The 21,258-nt window shown below is 40.9% G+C and overlaps 1 protein-coding gene across 1 annotated transcript; it reads left to right on the top strand.

Moving 5' to 3' along the window:
- The first annotated feature begins 1,236 nt into the window (after positions 1-1,236).
- Positions 1,237-17,829, top strand: pygmb (phosphorylase, glycogen, muscle b). Its single transcript, XM_028563781.1, has 20 exons — positions 1,237-1,479; positions 3,545-3,646; positions 5,636-5,714; positions 5,803-5,906; positions 6,602-6,733; positions 7,755-7,866; positions 7,961-8,043; positions 8,390-8,533; positions 8,951-9,043; positions 9,432-9,578; positions 9,913-10,076; positions 10,771-10,885; positions 11,093-11,194; positions 11,287-11,434; positions 11,510-11,568; positions 12,366-12,507; positions 13,195-13,402; positions 13,495-13,629; positions 14,284-14,350; positions 16,378-17,829. The coding sequence occupies exons 1-20, from the start codon at positions 1,237-1,239 to the stop codon at positions 16,525-16,527; spliced, it is 2,529 nt and encodes an 842-aa protein (XP_028419582.1). The 3' UTR covers positions 16,528-17,829.
- Positions 17,830-21,258: the final 3,429 nt, after the last annotated feature.

Below are 21,258 nucleotides of genomic sequence, written 5' to 3' on the forward strand. Positions count from 1 at the left end.
TAACTGGAAAAAAATAATTTTCTATTCTAAAAGGTTATTTCAGCAGCTTGGGGACAAGTCATGGGATTTTGCATTTGACAAATAATCTAACTCCAGGTCCATTTACTAGCTTTTTTTCTAAACTTTCAGCTGGACCTTGTGGTTTACAATCTCCCCCTTTTTTGGCCATTTTAGGCCTTTACTGAAGACATGAGAGGGGGAACGACATGCAGAAAAGTGCCGCAGGTCGGAGGTGAACCCGCTCTACAAGGTGAGCTACCCAGGCGCCCCTATAGTTATATATTTAAGGCCCTTGATGACAACCCGAGAAACCCCTCCACTAAGTCTGAGATGTAGTTGAAAGGCCCAAAATCTAGTAAGTGGACCTTGAGTTACAATTTGTGTGTGTAACGTTATGTGTCACACTTTTAGTTCCATTCGCAAAACATTTGACATAGGGTTGAAAGCTAGTTTGGTTCTGTTTTTCAAATTGGTATTTTTCTACTTACACTTGTTTAACTTGTTTAAACAACATTAAATTAAAACACATATTACATGTCCATATTTCCTTCCTCCTTTTGCTTTTATAGCTCTAGCTCCGTATGTCAAGAACTAACGTTATTAAAAACACTTTTGGATCCTGTACCGACACAGTCCCTATATTCCACAAATCCTTTGATCGGACGACACAAAATGTGAAGTCCTTCCGAACTACTTCCATAACAATTGGCCGTAAACCAGCAGGATTTTTCTGCAAGTTTCAAGGATGCTAAACCACGGAACATTAACCACATTAAGACCGGAACTAAATAAAACTTGACGTTCAAAATAAAAGCAACGTTATCGGTTTTCTCTGCACACTAGAATTGACCAATACTTCCGAGGAAACAGCAGTCCTTAGATTCTAGATTTATTTTTGTTGCTGAAAATAGTAACAGCTTGGGCAGAAATACACGTTACTCATATTGCTGCTGTTTATGATGGCAAATATATTACAATTAGGCTTGTGACGCACTTACAAATCGTACATCCTCGTTAGCGGACCTAAGATCCGGGTTTTATTTTGAAACTGCTGACCGGAAAAACTTGTTTTCTTCCGTCTATATTGACACTGAGTACGTGACATATAATAGGCTGGGCCGTCACATCCCAACGGCTGTCTGTGTTCAGAGGAGAGAGTCAGAAGAAGAGTGGGCAGGCTGCTGGGTGAAATTTAACTTGACGTTCAGTACAAACTAGATACAAACTGGAGTAAGCATGGCCAGGCCGCTGACGGACCAGGACAAGAGGAAGCAGATCTCGGTCCGAGGGCTGGCCGGGGTGGAAAACGTTACTGACCTGAAAACTAATTTTAACAGGCACCTCCACTTCACCCTGGTTAAAGACCGAAATGTGGCCACCAAACGGGACTACTACTTTGCCCTGGCCAACACAGTCCGGGACTACCTAGTGGGCCGCTGGATCCGGACGCAGCAGCACTATTATGAGAAAGACCCCAAAGTAAGCAGCGAGCTGATGCCGCAGTCATGCACGTACACACAGCTGGGGAGCAGTGGAAGGGGGATGCTCTCGTGTGTGTGTGTGTGTGTGTGTGTGTGTGTGTGCGCGCGCGCGCGCGAAATTTGCTGCTTTGCTTGTTATATCCATTTATAGTAATGTTCCGGCTGCTCTGTCTTGATGCATATCAGTTCATTGAAACGGAGTTTGTGTGTGAGCAGAGTGTGGACAGTCCTGTGCACACTGACATGTCTCTGTGTCAGAGCTGTCTGTTACGTAATATGCCTCCGTGATCTTGATCTGATCGACTGCGCGACATTCAGGACGATGCCGGCCTCGGTGCTTTAAATGCGTACAACCCATAACCGGTATCCTCCTGCACTGGCAACTGGTTGTTGAAACATGTAGTATTCGCAAAATGGCCACACACCGTTAATTAAAAGATGCACACGAAGCTTATAGCATACAATTTCCAAAAACTACCTCGTTTCAAACCATCTACAAAATGCCCTGCACTCAGCTTCCTTGTTTTACTCAAACAGGAGGTTGAATGGAGAATTTAAAGGACCATCACCTGTATCATAAATCATGCAATGCTGCATTAGGCCTTGCCCACACAGTCTGCTGCACAGGGGTCTGACAGAGAAATCAAATACGCATCATTCATATTTTAAGCTAGTGAAATGATGTTAAGCTGCGGAATATTTTTTGTGCGCGGGTAAAAGTTTTTGCACAGATATATAATTTGCAAATATGTAAAAAAAGAGGGACACAAAGTGTGTGTGTGTGTGTGTGTCCCTGTCCCTGTCCCTGTAGTTACAGGCTACAACCTCTGTCTGGATTAAAATTCACAATGCATGCCACTTGAAACGTCTTACTTGTGATGGTTGGTCCATTGTTCCAACTTCAGGTTGTGCAGCCAGGCTTGGTTCAGCTGCACAGAACTTTATTTTAAATTCCAGTGGACAAGAGTCCAAATATGGGAGGAACAGCTTGCATATTTTTATAAAAACATTGAGTCTTGGGTTTGAATATTTTGACTCTGTGTACATGAAAATAATAAAGCAGCATTATTCTATAAGAGGTTAAACATCTCCGCTAGTACTGTAAAAAAAAAGCTGATTTGGACAATCTATTTTTCTCTCTGTCAGTGAACGTAAACTGTATGACTCTGTTTTCTTTAACGGGTACATACTGTGTCAATGACATCCAAAGCTTATTAATCGCACCAGATGAATCAACATGCATACTGCTAAATACAAAGAGCTTGTCAGGGTAAGCTTTGGAAAATATGCACATGCCCTCCTCTCCTATTTATACTGACCCCTGGATGCCTTTGGCACTTTGGCACATACCTTCTTTTTTTTTTTTTTCCATGTCTGCTTCCTTTATACGACCCCCACTATCAGTTAGCAGTAGGATCAGAAATGTCAGAGAGGCTGTCAGTCATGTTTCACATGTCCTTATACAGTTTGGAGCATTATCTCTATTAATTTTGGTAGGCCATCATCAGTACGTATGTTAATTTTTTTTTTAAACCCTCACAGAGCTGCAGTAATAATAGCCCGGCTGTGTTGACGGCAGCTGTTGTCTTCTACCAGAGAAAATGTTGCAGGGCCATTAGGGTCACCAAACGAGGCACGTGTGTTTTATTATTAGTATCCTCCTGAAAAATCTGTGGTGATGGGCGCCTGGTTAGCTCACCTGGTAGAGCGGGCACCCGCGGGTTCGACTCCGACCTGTGGCCCTTTGCTGGATGTCATTTCCCTTTTCTCTCCCCTTTCAACTCTAAGCTGTCCAAATAAAGGCCTGAAATGCCCAAAATATAATCTTTAGAAGAGAAAAAAACAAACTGTGGTGACTTTTAGTGCAGTATTTTGTGAATTTTTCATCATGTCAAATTGTAGATGAAACCTACTGTATATTTGTCAGATTTTTGCAAATGATTTGCATGGAGACGTAATAATATAGAGATCATTGAAGGAATATTTAAATAAAGTCAGCTTTATATCAATTGAAAATGTAATGAAGGCCAGCATTCACAGGTTGTTTCTGTGTTTTTCGCCAGCGTGTCTACTACCTCTCCCTGGAGTTTTACATGGGCCGGACTTTGCAGAACACTATGGTGAACCTTGCTTTGGAGAATGCCTGCGATGAAGCCACATACCAGGTGAGGAATGAGGACTTTACCCACACCAGTAGCCCTTGATTATGACACTATGTGTCCCTCTGTATAGCTGACACACTCAGCTCCACATTAAGGGAGGGGATACAAAATTATAGTAAACTACATAGCCAAAAGTAATTGGACACACCCCAACACCACACATCCCCATTTCTGGTTCCAGTTTTCACCTGTTGAAACCTGGCTGCAGGGATTTGCTCCCATTCGTTCACAAGTGGGGTCGAGTCAAGTTCTTCCACACCAAACTGGGAAACCCTTTTCTTTATGGAGCTGCACAGGGACAGTGTCTGTTGAAACAGGAAATGATCAAACACACACTGTTGACACAAAGCTGGAAGAACACTGTTTACACAATATTGTATCCTGTAGCATTTAATATTTACCTTAACTGAAACTAAGAGGCCCCCGCCAGCATCTGCACGGGGGGTCCACATACTTTTGGCTATACATTGTATGTAAATGCAGAACATTCCAGAAATGATCAACATGTTGTATAAAATCAGATTACTGATTTTTCCTTATTGGCTGATCCATGGGTATAAGACCATTTAGTCAGGGACAAAGTTGTGGTTTCTTTATTGTGCTTTACTTTCTGTCATTTGTAAACCATCTTGAACAGGGAACAGTATTAGGAAAAGGAAGGCTCATGTGCAAGATCAAAATCATTTTGTTACGAAGTAGCAAGATGGAACGTACAATATGACGTTTCCTCCATTAGCCAGCATGTGCTTCCAGTTAGGGATAGTGCAGAATGACAAGTCAGCACTGGTGTAGACTTGTTGGATGGGTTGAATGCATCTTCCACTCCACACTAACAGGCTTTGGACAGTCCTTAATATGGCAAACTTCATGCAACAGGGCAAATAAAGATCAACAGTGTGGTTCCGTAAGTGAAAATCCAATAATTTTCTCCATTTTATTTTTATATTTTGATTATAAGCCATAATGTCTCTACCATCCAGGGTAGACTTACAGAGAGCCACGAGATGTAAAACTAAGGTTTATGACTCTGTAGAAGCCACAAGTCTGTGTGAAATCAACCTAGTTTTAAGAAAAACTTTGCATTTTATTTGCAATGTCGTGGAGAAGTACAACACCACAATCCTAAGCGTAACAGCAATGTCTCTGATTTATGGAACTTGCGGTTACCATGAAAATGTTAACAGAACCTGCAAACGGCTGCTACCATTTAAGTCCATGATAGTTTATGTACACAGTCTTGTCCCTTTGCCTTTTTAGCCATTTCAAAAATGTTCTTTTGTGTACTCAACTCCTAGCTGGTTGGCTTGGTTTCAGGCTTCAAACTCTTTTATATAAGCATTTTCTGAAAAGTCAATGGAGATATTGAATGGGGAAAATCACTGATGGAACCGGAGCCGTTCAAAAACTTGTCGGCCACTGTTGACCTCTATGGAGGTGGAGAGGACATGGGGAGGGTGGAGGGGCTGAATTGGGACTGAGCCAAAGTCCTGCTCGTCAAGAACATTAAAGGTTACTCTGGTGAATTAGTATTGCACTCAGACTCTCTGTTATAAATTTGTCGAAGCCCAAGCAGAAATAAATAACCTCTTTATCAGTAAGAGTGATATTGTTCCTTTAATGGCTAGGAGTAGCAGCAATGGCTTCTGGATGCATAAAGGAAGCATTATTATGGAACCCACTGCAGTTCCCGGCAAGACCTGCCGTTCAATAGGATTGGCCAGGCGCCCCATGCTTATGCGAGGTAACGGAACCGGATAATTCAGGTCCCATCAATCGGCTATCTGGAGATTAACTACTCAAGGTCGATCCATAACCCCAACCAATTGGACTTCTTCGTAGGGTGGGTCTTGCCAATAAACTAACTGGGATTCATTATAACGTATAAAGAAAAGACAAGGATTGGCCTTCAGTCCACTTCAGGTGCCTGTATTTACAGCTTGGTCCCTGAGATAACAATGTTCCATTGTAAGTATATGTTGATGTGTCCTTCAGCTGGGCCTGGACATGGAGGAGCTGCAGGACATCGAGGAAGATGCTGGTCTAGGCAACGGTGGGCTGGGTCGTCTGGCTGGTGAGTTCCTGATTGGCTGCTGACAGACAGTGATGTTTAGTGCAGCGGACAGTCCCAAACTGAGCCCCCCTCCCTGTTGTTCCCTCAGCTTGTTTCCTGGACTCCATGGCCTCTCTGGGTCTGGCAGCTTATGGATATGGCATCCGCTACGAGTTTGGCATCTTCAATCAGAAAATTGTTGACGGCTGGCAGGTAGGTTGATCGAATGAAAACAAGCTAATTTAAAGTCTAATGTATCATCGCTCCTTATTGCATACCTAACCTCACCCAGCCTGAGTGGTCAATTCCTCTTGGAGACATGACCTGGACTTTTACAGGTTTTGGTTTTGAGCTGAACTTTTCATCCTCCATGCACATTTTATATTTCTCAACAGAGAAAGGAGTCCGCGTTACATCCCTGAAATCTGTCATTGCAGTGACAGTTGGTAAAACAAACATGACCCCACCATAGAGTCATGTAGCTACACTCTTTACCCAAGGATTGATTGCAAGAAATGGCTGGATTTAATTAAATGGACACATATTGGTGATGGTGGTTTCCATTTCCAGACCTTCATACTAAAGTGAAGTGAATGTTGTAACTTGACATACAGAAATAACCGCTCCTAGCACATTTCTTTGAATGATAACCACAACCACCGCTTAGTCACTACTGATTGGTTTGGGCATAATACAATCAGCTTACAGTTCAGTCTGATTATTAGCCTATTAAAGAACAAAACGTAGTTACTAAAGTGAGAACAAGTGACCAAAAGTGCATGGTAGTTCTGAGTATTGTCAAGTCTTTGATCCTGTTCACCAGAGGTGTTTTGTTGGAAGGAAGGACCCTAAGAAATTGTTTTGTAATAATGTACCTTATCAAATGACACAGCGTCATGTTTCCACAGGTGGAAGAAGCTGACGACTGGCTGCGTTACGGTAACCCTTGGGAGAAGGCTCGCCCTGAGTACATGCGCCCAGTCCACTTCTACGGACGAGTGGAACACACAGCTGACGGCGTGAAGTGGGTCGACACACAGGTTAGTAGGAACAGGCACCAGAAGTATTTTTTTTTTTTATGTAAAGTGTTCAGTCAATGCTATTCAGCTCTCATATAATGATTACGTATTTACTTTAGAACTGATGAATAAACAATACTGTTGGAATTGATACTAATGAGATAGTATAGATAGATATAGCTAGTTTAGCCATATTTAATACAAGTATTGTATTACAATACCCATATTGTAAAAAGTGAGATTTCCATGTCTTTTTGATAATAAAGCAAGTACTATACTTTGAAAGTATCAAAATGCTCAATCCACAGAGAAATGCCCACAGCCTGTTTTCAGAAACTGTGCCTTTTTAAACGAGCAGTCAGGACTTCTGTACGGTTGTGATGTAAAATCTATACAATATATAGGTAGAAAGTATCGGGCCGCATTTTTTTGTCCGAGCCCGACAGAGCAGTAACCGAGCCCGACGGGCATTAAGATATTTATGTCCAAGCCCGACCCCAACAGTTAAAATCTAATTTTTTTTCTCATACTAATGACACATGTACGTTTGTTTGTGTGGAAAGCCCGCTTTTATTAAGCAACTGTAGGAGGTATTCAGAAATGTCAACAGATGAGCGCATCAGCGCACACGGGCCAACAAGCGCACGTAATTAATAAGCTGTTTAATTTAAAATGTTCAATTTCCTGATCTAGTAGAAACCCAAAATACAAGTATGAACCTGGAAATAAGCATGTTATGGGACCTTTTTTAATTAGTATAATGATAATAATTGTTGTATAATTATTATCAGAAGTTTTACTGGATTTACATTTAACTAACTGAACATTAAACTGATATTTTATTTTTTAACAAACAAAAGATAAAAAAGAATCCTTTTTAAATTTGGTTGTTAATGAATAGTGACCCAGATATGTAGTGAGCAGGACATTTTACAGCGCTCTCCAGTGGGCAAACTGCGTAATGGTCTAATCTGACCGATGACTTCACACAGAGAATTAAGGAATAATAACCAGTGTACTTAATATTTATTTTTTGATTCAGGTGGTTCTGGCTCTTCCCTATGACACCCCAGTCCCCGGCTACAGGAACAACATCGTCAACACCATGAGACTGTGGTCTGCTAAGGCCCCATGTGACTTTAACCTCAAAGACTGTGAGTATTGTATCCGTACTGGTAAATGATCACCATTGACATACTGTATATAAATCAACCGTTACTAAATACCAATCTAAATGATGTCCCACAGTTAATGTTGGTGGCTACATTCAAGCCGTGCTGGACAGAAATCTGGCTGAGAACATCTCTAGGGTTCTCTACCCCAACGACAATGTGAGTGGATGTATTGTTACTTAGATGCTCAAGCCACTTTATTCCACTCTTGGGTCGTATTTTTATAACTATCAGCTATTATAATATTGTACTTAACAATTTAAATGCGGACATCTGGTAACGTGAATGGAAAACGTGGAAATATTTTGGATGTTGTCTTCGGTTTGTTGTGGAGTCCCATTGCCCCAAAGTAGCCATAAAAAAAAAAAAACTGCTTTAACTCTACTAGTTAATTTATTTCTCCAGCGTAGCATTTGTAGAATAAAAATTGCAAATGTGCAGCAATGTCAGTAACACAGGTATTGTAAAAGATGAGGCGGTAGCTGTAATAGTCTTTGTTCTTCAGTTCTTTGAAGGGAAGGAGCTGCGTCTGAAGCAGGAGTACTTTGTTGTAGCAGCAACTCTTCAAGACATCGTCCGTCGATTCAAAGCCTCCAAGTTTGGCTCCACAGAGTTTGTGCGACTAGACCTTTCTACGCTGCCAGACAAGGTGAGGCATCCATCATGCCGTCAGAAATGAGATTTAGAAGAGACTGTCAGTGGGAGTCCTGGGCCTTTTTGAGACTATGAGGGAAGAAACGGTTTTTGTGGGGTGAGGTTTTGGTCCTGATGGACTGCAGCCTCCTGCCAGAGGAGGGTTTCAAAACGTTTTGGGTCCGGGGTGGCAGGGATTGGCCACAATCTTTATCATATCAAAGATGATGAGGGCAGTCTTTTACCATAACTGTTAATCTGGGAATGTATTCAGTTATGTGTTAACTGGTTTCCATGTTCACTGCCAGACATTCATATTATTTTCTTTTAATCAGACTGCAGTATTGCAACTTGGATGCAGAGGTTTGTGCTCTGCTGAAGGTCTGCAGGTTCACTCTTTAAAGCAAGCACCATCTCTGTCTGTGGTCTGCAGGTGGCCATCCAGCTGAATGACACCCATCCTGCTATGGCCATCCCTGAGCTGATGAGGATCCTGGTGGACGTCGAGAAACTCACCTGGGAGAAGGTATATGGCATATACCTTTTATTTTAGTGCGGTAACACACAGGCGTCAGAATGCTTCAGAGAGTCTAAGAGACCGCACACTCCTGTGAACTCGGACCTACCCTGCAAAAACTGTAACTACTGCAGTTTAACTGATGTGTCCTGTGGTCACTTGTGTAGCAATTCTGTCTCTTTGCATCCTTCAACACTGCAGTAACAATGACACAAAAATGACACAGCAGCTGAATTCATACTGTGACAGGATGTAAGCAAATAAACGTGCTAATAAGGATCATCTTAAAAACAACACATTTACAGTTTTAACTGTATTTGTCAAAAGGCAATACACATATTCTAATTTCATAGCCACAGTTTCAGTTGTTTGCCTCACCATGTGAGTCTGTGTGCAGGCCTGGGACATCGTGGTTCGTACCTGTGCTTACACCAACCACACCGTCCTGCCTGAAGCCCTGGAGCGCTGGCCCGTCGACCTTTTCAATAACCTGCTGCCGCGGCACCTGGAGATCATCTACGAGATCAACAGGAGGCACCTGGAGGTATGAGGGGAGCTGAACATAGATCGATGAGCTCTTTTGGTATTTAGATGATACCGTTATCTGTAATAGTTAATTAAGCGCTCTAAGATTTAGAGACATTGTAGAGTGCTGTCATTGACAATAGCGGGGCTGAATGCGCACAACTGAACCAAACACACAACACAAAAGGTCATTTGTTATTAACCGTACGATGGGTTTAGATGGAGGGGCGCGCAGGCTTGTGTCATGATAGACAACACACTTTAGGAAAGTGAAAGCCCTAAAATTTAAATCATAATTGGCTGCATGCACACACAGACCGCTACTGAGATGTCTCTTTCCTTCACCCCTCTAGCGCATCGCCAAGCTTTACCCTGGAGATCTTGACCGTCTGCGCCGGATGTCCCTGATTGAGGAAGGGGACGTCAAGAAAATCAACATGGCTCACCTGTGCATTGTGGGATCTCATGCTGTCAACGGAGTGGCCCGCATCCACTCTGAAATCATCAAAGACACTGTGTAATGAAACCAGTTGCCCTCATCTCTTCTAGTCAGTCCTTCCAGAAAAATGCAGTTTTTTTTTGTGATTGTTGCGGGCAAAAATCCTTGATTATGCGGCACGTTTTCTTAAAAAATGCAATGGAATATGCGGGATATTTATGCAATTTTATGCGATGAAATTGCGGGAACTTGCAAAAACTGCGGTTTGATGAAAAAGGGAAAAAAGTGATTCCCCCAACACCCTGCTTTTCGATGATGTTCACGTCGCATAATTTCATCACTTTATAACGTTCCCATGGCGACAAGGGAAAATGGCTGCTCTTGTGTGAAGTAAACGCAACAATTTTCAACTTTCTGCTAAGATATATGTGACGTTTTAGCGAAAAACAAAAATGCGGGGATTATGAAATCGTGCAAGCCCTGCATATTTTGTGCGGAAATTGACAATATATGCAGCAATTTATGATGCAATTTATGTGGCGAAAGTGCGGCGTATTTGAAAAAATGCGGCCTCCGCATAAATATGCGGACTTTGGCTGATTATGCATTGAATTATGTGATCACATAATCACGTTTTTCTGAAGGGACTGTAGTTTAGTGTGCGTGCGTGTGTGTGTAAGCCTCCGGCCATATCTGTAGTTCACATGATGACTCAAGAACAAAGAAAACCTCATTCTAACTAGTCTCTGATTGTTGCCCCTCTCCTCCTCAGGTTCAAGGATTTCTACGAAACGGACCCTGAAAAGTTTCAGAACAAGACCAACGGCATCACGCCCAGGCGCTGGCTGGTCATGTGCAACCCTGGCCTGGCTGAGGTCATCGCAGAGGTGTGTTTGTTCTTGTCCATACAGACTGAATAGAGACAAGTGAGAGGAGCTATTTCAGGCATCAGCACAAAACCCTGTTCATTTTCTACATAGACCATATTAGCTGACTGACTGGAGCACATCCAAAGCTCGGAATGAAATGATTCGTACTGCATATCCACTTCTCAGCTTACATGCTACGTGACATGGTTCTCGTTTTTTATTTAGAGGATTGGTGAGGACTACATCCGTGACCTGGACCAGCTGAAGAAGCTTCTGGACTTTGTGGACGATGACTCCTTCATTCAGGATGTTGCCAAAGTCAAACAAGTGAGAGCTTACATTAAAATGCCAAAAGAAAGGGGATTATTTCCCTCTTTTTCTGTTGGTTTGTAATCACATTCCTCTGTATGAACATCTAGGAGAACAAGATGAAGTTTGCTGCCTACCTTGAAGAGCAGTACAAGATGAAGATCAACCCCAACTCCATGTTTGATGTCCATGTGAAGAGGATCCACGAGTACAAGAGACAGCTGCTCAACTGCCTGCACATCATCACACTGTACAACCGTGGGTGCTTTTTCTTTTACCGGCAGCTTTTTTAGAAAATAAATATGGATTCAGAGTGGTTTTGTTTTTAATCAGGAATCAAGAAGGAACCCAACAACTCATGGACCCCCAGGACCATCATGATTGGAGGAAAGGTGAGTGGCATTGAAGGTGTTGGACATGTTTTTCTATGTTGAGACAGAACACTGCCGCTGTAGAATGTGTCTCCTAGAGAACATTTCTGTTCGTCCATTACAGAGCTAAGATGTTTTTTGTATATGTTTAGCAGTATACTGGAAGCAGGAGGAAACTGCGAGCATAGCTCCATCAAAAGAAAAAAACATGCCGTTCAACATTGTTTTACAATACATTTTTCCTGAAAGATATTTATACATAAAGAGCAATTCCTCAAATATGTGTTCTCCCCCCCCCCTCTCTCTCTCATTGCCCCCCTGAATATTCTCCCCAGAACAATTTCACACAAAACCTATAACTTGCACATATTTATGTAACCCATAGTTTAAACAGAAAGTTGTCGTGCATATTCCTTTAATTGCCTCTTTCCATATTGATAGTTATTGTACCAATTTTGCATCAATAATAATAATTTTACAATGTGCACGTTCATCAAACGCCCTCCTAAAATGAGTTTTTTTGTGATTCCAGTCCTAAATGTAGTCTTATGTGGACTGATTATTATAGATAGGTGTTTGAATTCAAATTTAAACACCAACCTGTCAAATGTGTTTTGGACAGTAAGCTATCATTTTGGACTGATGAGATCCTACTTGGAAATGCTACATTTTCCGCAAAACAACAAAAGTAATTCCAGACAGATAGCTCTTTATATCTCCTCCCACATCCTGAAAACATGGTTTATACTGCACATGGGCTGTACTCCAGTCTGGTTTTTCTTTAGTGTTTTTCAGGATGATGTCCTGTGTGTTTTCAGGCGGCTCCAGGTTATCACACTGCCAAGATGATCATCAAGCTGATCACATCAATTGGTGACATCGTCAATAATGACCCTGTGGTGGGCGATCGCCTCAAAGTCATCTACCTGGAGAACTATCGGGTCACGCTGGCTGAAAAGGGTAACGGATACTGTGAAAATATAACCTTTTTCAATAATGAGTCATTTAGCATTTGAAAACGTTGGCTTTTTTTTTTTAACATTAAAGATCCCATATCATGCTTTTTTTTGAGGTTCATACTTGTAGTTTTGATTTCTACTAGTACAAGTTTACGTGCTTTAATGTTAAAAAAAAGGTTTACACATTAGCTGTCTAAATATACCTGTAGTCACTCTCTGTCTAATACGCTCCGTTTTAGATCCTGTCTCTTAAGCCACCCTCCCGAAAACGCCCAGTCTGCTCTGATTGATCCGCGTTTCCAGGTCCTCCGCGTCTGCTCTCTTGGTGTCTCTGCAGCGTCATTGCAGCCGGGCAATGACTGTAACTGCACTATAGTGGCACTTTCTATCTATAAATAGTATAGTTATGACATCACAACCGAACGGAAGTCCTGACTGCTCTTTTAAAGGCACAGTTTTTAAATACATGCTGTGTGCATTTCTCTGGGGATTGAGCATTTTGATACAGTCACAGTATTTATATTGCACCTCGACCTGCTTTATAATAAAAAAACAAACAAAAATCAAACTTTTTTTACCTTATGGGACCTTTTTAAGGGCTTTGACTTTGCAAGCCCTGTACTCCATGTACTCGTACTTGCATTAGAACTCGGATAGAGAGAAAAACTTCTGAATCGCCTGTCTGCAGTCATCCCTGCATCTGACCTGTCGGAGCAGATCTCCACTGCCGGTACTGAGGCCTCTGGCACCGGCAACATGAAGTTCATGCTGAACGGGGCCCTCACAATCGGCACCATGGATGGAGCCAACGTGGAAATGGCAGAGGAAGCTGGGGAGGAGAACCTCTTCATCTTTGGCATGAGGGTGCCCGATGTGGAGGCTCTGGACAAGAAGGGGTAAGCCTTATATAACAGAAAAATATACTTAAGAAATGATTAAAGCTGCACTTGGCGCGTTCTTATGTTTGTTGAATGTCTTTCGCCCTCAGCTATGACGCTGCGTCGTACTACCGCCGTATCCCCGAGCTGAAGCAGGCGATGGACCAGATCTCCGGAGGCTTCTTCAGCCCCAGCCAGCCCGACCTCTTCAAAGACCTCGTCAACATGCTGATGAACCACGACAGGTTAGAGCACACTGTTGACACTCAGGAATCAGCCCTTTGTCTGTGCTGACACACAGCCTGCCTTTACGTCCACAGTCATACACTGTCAGCAGTGTACCACTGTCATCCACTGTCAAGTGAATGTGAATGAACCTACTCCAAATGAGACTGTAAAGCAAGTCATCATCATCCTCTAAAGTCAAACTGGTGGCACTCAGTAAATCCATATAAAACTGATTTAAGAAACAGTCTTGTTTGCTTGGCTCATATTAATGTCTCAAATTAATGTAATTCAATTTTATTTTGTGTCAAATCACACCACAAGTTATCTCAGGACACTTTACAGATAGAGTAGGTCTAGACCATACTCTACAGTATAATTTACAAAGATCCAACTATTCCCTCCAAGAGCAAGCATTTGGTGAGACAGCGGCGAGGAAGATCTTGCTTTTAACAGGCAGAAACCTCCGACAGACCCTGGCTCTTGGTGGGCGACCATCTGCCGCTGCCGGTTGGGACACATAGACACCGATACAGATATAGAGAAATATCATAATAGTTATAGCAGTCGGTATGATGAACTGAACAGTGGCAATTATAGTAACAATAAAGATGATAGATGAATTAGTATTGATTAATATATTAATCCATCTGATCTGTCCGCCTGCGCTGCAGGTTCAAGGTGTTTGCAGACTATGAAGACTACATCCAGTGTCAAGAGAAGGTCAGCGCGCTCTATAAGGTCAGTATGTCAGCCAGAGGGAATCAAGATGGGTGTCCACCAGTCTAAAGGCGCTGACACACCAACCGCGATTATCGGCCGTCGGACAGTCTGGTGAGGTCGGTGACTCGAGTCCATTCGGAAGGCAGGCAGTCGGACTCAATGACCAATCTGATTGGTGGTGCGCTAACCCGGAAATGATACGCCTCTCAAAATCTGACGAAAATCTTTTAAACTGAGCTTTGTTAATCTGAAATGAAGACAGATTCAGCAACTGCATGGCCTATATCTCGCTTAAAATGTTTTGAGAAACACGTTTCGGTGAACTATCTTGGTAAAATATGAGATCGTATTCCGAACGAAGCTGCCATTATGCCCGGTTGTAAAATCCGGGAGCAACCAGACCCACGTGACGCGTTTGTCCAATCACCTGCCGGTTTTCATTTTTTGGGCGACAATACAGATTAGCGCTGCCTGCTGTTATGGAGACCTATTCCATCTCACACACGCGCAGAACGTTTCGTTGTGTTCTGAGGCACTTTTTTGACCAACTCGGGGAGGCAGTCAGTCCGAAAGGTTGGCCGTCGGGTTGGTCTGTCAGAGCCTTAACATAGCACGATGAGTTTCTGTGGTCATAACTGCTGCACACACTATGAAATTCTGTTGAATTCTGCTTTACTTCCATATTCTATATTAGATATGCGATGATATACTGCAGTATATTGTACTTTACTATATGATTCAATATTCTATGGGTTTATTACACTGCTTTATTGGATGGCCTTGTTGAATACTTGATTCTGATTGGCCAATCAAGGAATTATATGGTCTGTTATTTCTGTATAACAGACAGTTGCCAAGTATAACAGACTGTTGCCATGGACGGAGTTCTGATCATAGACTCTGGTCAGTTAATGGGCCGTAAAATAGTTTTTAAATCTGTATATTGGCTCATACAGAGTTATTACCGCTGATCAGTGGATCACAAAGGGAGAGAGAGGGTGGAGGAGACGGGGATCGCTAACAGAGCTTAATGGCAACAGTTTAAACGGAGCGTTGGGTAGCTCCGTGGTTAGCTCTCTCACCGGGGTGACCTGGCTTCCACTGGAGAGCCGTGCTCTTCACAGAGGGACGCAGGCAGGTAACCTCTGTAGGAGTCGTGTTTATAAGCAGGGTAATAAGCAGGATAATGGCCGTCCTGCATCAGCTTGTCGGAGTTCTAATTGCCAATAATGACCGGCATTATCCCTTACTTACTCTATCATATGCTACTGCACTGTACTGTCTTATAACATAATGTACTTTACAATATATTACTATACTACACTGTATTCTGCTGTAGTCTAGGTTTATCTAAATATTCAAGTAAGAGTCAGGTTGTACTATACCAGTGTTTCTCAAATGGTGGTACGTGTACCCCTAGGGGTACTTTGGAGGACTGCAGGGGGTACGTGAGATATTTAACAAAAATTTTAATAGTTACAGGGCTGTTGTCCAGAACATTGTTCCTCTTTATATAATTTTTTTTTTTCTACCAAAAATGTGACATTTGTGTCTCCTTCTTTGGACCTAATCTTGCCTTCCTTCCTTCTACTGTCCTTCTACTTTTTACAAATTTCATGCTTTTTTCTTCTTATGTCACTGTTTTTTAAGTTTTTGATACTATTTTGAGCTATTCTTTCCTTCCTTCCTTCTTCCATATTTTTCCAAGTTTTTGTCTTTTTACAGTTTTTGTCTCTTTTTCTCATTAGCATTTAAATGTTTTTTCAGTTAAAAGGCTGTTGTTTAGTAAATCTATCGCTGACAGCGCTGTATTGTTCCTGTTTGTATAGACTTTTTTTGTTCTACCGAAAATGATTATCACTGGTCAGAGGGTACTTTGCTTAAAGAAACCATTCTAAAAGGGTACATTATTGAAAAAAGTTTGAGAACCACTGTACTATACCATTCTAGATTGTACAGTACAACACTAAGTACTACTACTACGGCTCCGGTATTAATTAAGTTCCATGTTATTTTACAATGTGAAACCCCCCCCCCTTTCCCAGGACCCTAAAGAGTGGACCAAGATGGTGATCCATAACATCGCCGGCTGTGGTAAATTCTCCAGTGACCGCACCATTTCCCAGTATGCCAGGGAGATCTGGGGCATGGAGCCCAGTTTGGAGAAGATCCCTGCTCCTGACGATCCTCGCTAAACCACATCTGCCTCCTCCACCTTACCGTAGCTCTCTGTGTGGTCCGACCACTGCAGAAGAACCCTGTAGCTTTTCACTGTGTACTGTGGCATTACTTCTTTTCACACATTACTCATCCCCACATCTGCCTCTATCACGGTAACATGTATTGAAGTGGGCTTATTCAGAAACTGTATTCTGTATGTTCCCTCTGTGCACCAGCAGCGCATAGTCTCACTGTTGAGTAAAAACCTTGTATCTCCACGTAAGCCTTTCAGCAGTTAGGAAACAGCCTAGATTTCAACTTGGAATCATGGGATTTTTTTAGTTTGAGTTAAAACATAAAAGATATACTTCCTTATTTTGTGATAGTGCCCAATAGTTCTCCGATTATCCAAACTTTACACACTGATGTTTAAAATTCTAGGTCACAACATCAACCAGGAGCTGAGTGTAAAACCTTTTTGAGTGCTATAACAAAATGAGGGACTATATCATTACTACAGTGATTCAAAAACCCAATTCTAACTACATTCCCCTTCTACTTCTGAGCCAATATGGCTACCAAAACCCAGCAAACGTGCTGATAAACCTCAGCGGTGTTATGGTACCAAACCAGCCCATGTCTTCCATGGAAAAGGGAAGGACCATTTGGTGGTTACGGTGAACCACAGCCTCATAGCAGCACTGTGACTGGAACCATTTTCTCCATATTCCCCGCAGATTAACATTCATATTAATGTTTCGTACTAAAAGTCTTCCCCGGCTGCACGCTCAGTGTTGAATATATCCATTTTTGTGTGTGATCAGTTTGCCTGCATGTTTGTGTCCGTCTCATTCTGCTGTACTCTCTTCCTAAAAGTGACCTGTGTTAGAAAAAACAAAGCCTTCTCTGCCTAAAACCTAAGTGACTGAATTAATCTTTGGAAGATGTGTGTATTCCGTGTTATAGTTTTGTGTGTGTGTGTGTGTGTGTGTATATATAAATTTTGTGAGTCCATGATGTACTGTAACAACATGCTGTCCTGCTTCAGCTCTGGCATATGACTGTGGTGCTGCCTGCAGAGGCTGCAGAAAGAACCTTTCATTTCCCTCTCAGCCAGCGCTTTTCTTTTTTAGTCAATAAATGATCAAACTCAGCAACTCTGACGTTTCAGTCCACTTTTGCCCCTTATGACACAAGTTTACATTTAACACAAGACAAACTGCCCTGGTCCAAAAATAAAGCATCAGAGAATATGAAGGCCATACATGTGTAATAGTATAACATTTTTTTCATAAAAGAACTTAATAGAACTTATAATAAAGGAACTTATAATTGTTGACAAATATTGTATTATTAATTAACACTTGAATTTCTATATATCTGCTTAGGTATATGAATAACACAAATACATGATATAAATACAGTATATTGGTGGTCCACCTCATTTAAAGTCACGCTACAGGTTTGTCATTTTGTTTTCAACATGTATTGACTTATTGAGTGATGAAATGATAACATTTAGGATCTGACACTCCTGGCCCCACTATAAAATAGGATCAGAGACGATGTGGGCCACTAGGATCTATTTTCAAACCGTGCCAGCACTGTGGTTTTGGATGATAAATTAACTGGATTATTTTGCCTCGGCTTTCGTGGAATGTCAACTCTGGACTTTTATTTATTTATTTATTTATTTGAAAGAAAAGGGGGACAATACATATTAATGAACATTTTCACAAATGTAAATATGCCAGATTATAGCCTTAGGCTAATTTCCATCTGCAGACCCCCTGGCAGGTTGGTGTTACACACAAATTAATGAATACATAAAAAGACACTATATGCATACTATATACAAAGGGACAAGGACAAGAACAGTGATCACATCATGTTAAACAAACAGCAACAAAAAGAGTGGACAACAAGGGACATATAGAAAACAAGAAAACATCAACTATAGTGAACAAACCACAAACTGTCCTGATATAAAACTGATCCATATTACACCATTCTATGTTGCACTGACCCATATTACACTGACCCCTATAGCACAACCCATGTTATACTGACATTTATTGCACAACCCATATTACACTAATAATTGTGTCCCTTTTTATAACACTAACTCTGTTTTAAGTCTGATATATAATGATTAACTAAACATGATCACAAGTCTGTATGTCCCTCAACCACACTTTTAAATGACTCTTAAAAATAGAAAGACTTGTGCTTTCCCTCACTGACAGTGGAATGCTATTCCAGAATCGCACTCCCTGATATGACAGAACTTTTACTGCGGCCACGGTTGTTTTAGGTTTACTAAAAAACATTGATACAGTCTTTTTAACATTAAGGCACAGGCATGATTCATTCAGCCATGTTTGTAAGTCATTTAAGGCCAATGAAAGTTGATGGACTGCATCACCAGCACTTTTTGCCTGTGTAAAAATTACCGTATCATCTGCATACATAATCACGTCCACATTTTTGCAAACATTGGGCAAGTTATTTACATATAGTGAGAAAAGCAATGGACCTAAAATTGATCCCTGAGGGACACCTTGCGTATAGTGAAGATAGGGTGACCTACTATTCTTGATTTGCACGCACTGCTTTCTATCTGATAGATAAGACTGTATCCATTTAACAGTTTGATTACTAAAGTTAAATGTTAACAGTCTAGACAAGAGCTTAAGGTTGATTCACAGTATCAAACGCACGCTTAAAGTCAATAAAAACTGCTGCAACATAACTGCTTTTGTCTAAATAAGACTTCACCTTCTCAACAAAAACACAGACAGCCGTTTCAGTTGAGTGAAGACAACAAAATCCGAATTGCATTGGGTGCAAACCCGGAATGGAATCATTAAGATGGGCAATAATAGAGTTAGCGACCCACTTTTCTACTATCTTTGAGAAGATAGGGAGTATGCTAATAGGTCGATAATTAGCAGGATCTAATTTTTCACCCGACTTATATATTGGTATGACATTTGCCACCTTCCAGCTCAAAGGGACGACTGCCTGCGTGATTGATAAATTAATAAGATGGGTCACAGGCACCAAGATACAATATTTATAATGCTTCAGAAAATTGGTATCAAATCCAAACACATCCCTTGCTTTAGAACTTCTCAATTTTGAGATTATGTTTTCTACATCATTTTCTGTAATTATTTGAATGTTAAACTTTGAATTTTGAGTTAAGGCATCTATATGGGGGTCTATGTTGCCACTGTTTTGTTGGGAATCACACGAGTTAGAAAACAGTTGTTCAATTTCATCAATGGTACTTTGAAAATACTCATTCAATTTAGTTGCTAGGCTGAGAGGTTCTGATACCAAATCATTAGCAAATTTGAGTTCAAGGTCTTTATCAGCATTGTGCTTACTTTTACCAAGAAGTTTGTTTATATTTTCCCAAATTAGCTTACAATTTCCTTTGGCACCATTAATTACAGTCATGAAAAAATTTGCTTTTGCCATTCTCAAAGTTTGTGTGACTTTATTCCTTGCGGATACAAAATGTAATCGATCAGAAATTAATCCAAAGCTTCTTCACGCTCTCCCCATCAGGGAAGATGACAAGGAGACTCTGAGAATGATGCTGCTGGCCCATGAAGCACATGCTGAGGTAAATGTAATCGTTGGCTGACATATGAGGTCCAGGAAAAGTGAATAAACACAAACTGTACAGTTTAAGGAGGTTAAAGTAGATATGCAATAGACACTTTCTACTGACTGCCAGCAGAGGGTGCTATATGTCCTGCATTGTTTCTTTATAATGGAAACATACGAAGTCCATTTTGCAATCATTACTAGTGACGTCCAAATGAAAGTCTTGTGAAGCATTTTCTTTATTTTCTGAGCACGACAGATGGCGATCTCTGGTCAACAAAAGGTTGAAAGCACACTGAATTGCCATTCCTTGAGCCTTTTTCTTAAAACCTAGAGCCACATCTAGTTGGACCAACAAATACAACTAATGGTTCATGAAACTTCATTTGAACATCACTAATCTCAAATGCCAGAACACAGATGGAGAAAGAAAGCTTGTATGTGTCTGCTTTAGCTACTTGGGAGAAAGACAATAAATTGAGGAAGCTGATAAATCTGGCAAAACATAAAACTATTGTAAATTACATAACTCCACTGGTAATTGTCTGTATTCTTCTCTTTTATCTCTTTTTGGCCCGTTTTAGGGTTTTTTGTATTGTTTTGTATACAACTTTTTTTTCTTGGCCTTGCAAAAGAAGTCTAAGACACACAGAACCTACAATGCTGTAATAACATCTTATTTAAACAAATTATGCTACTGGCTTTATGATTTGTTATACTGTTGAAGGTTTGATAATGCTAATATAAGGGCTCACTAAATTATAGAAGCCTATAGGGGACTTAATTAAAATGATAATGTAAATTTAAAAATGAAATTCCACAATAGCATTCTAATTTTCCACAAATGTGTGTTTTTTGAATAATAATTTTAATAAAATGCAATAATCCCATTTACATTTTCATTTTCACATACTTGTATGGGCATTCTATTGCTATATTATAGTGCAATTTTATAACAATTGAAAATTTAAATGAAATTTCCATTTGACATTAAATTTTAAAGTGGACAATATGAAATGTAAATGCAAATATGCAATGTAAATTGTAATTTTTCCTTAGACTTAACCTGCTCAAATGAACACCAATGAGAAGAAGCAGTGATGCTGTTCTGGAGGCTCGTGATGGACCAACACCTTACACTGTATGTT

The sequence above is a fragment of the Perca flavescens genome, chromosome 19, assembly GCF_004354835.1.
Source record: "Perca flavescens isolate YP-PL-M2 chromosome 19, PFLA_1.0, whole genome shotgun sequence".
NCBI classification, from domain to species: Eukaryota; Metazoa; Chordata; class Actinopteri; order Perciformes; family Percidae; genus Perca; species Perca flavescens.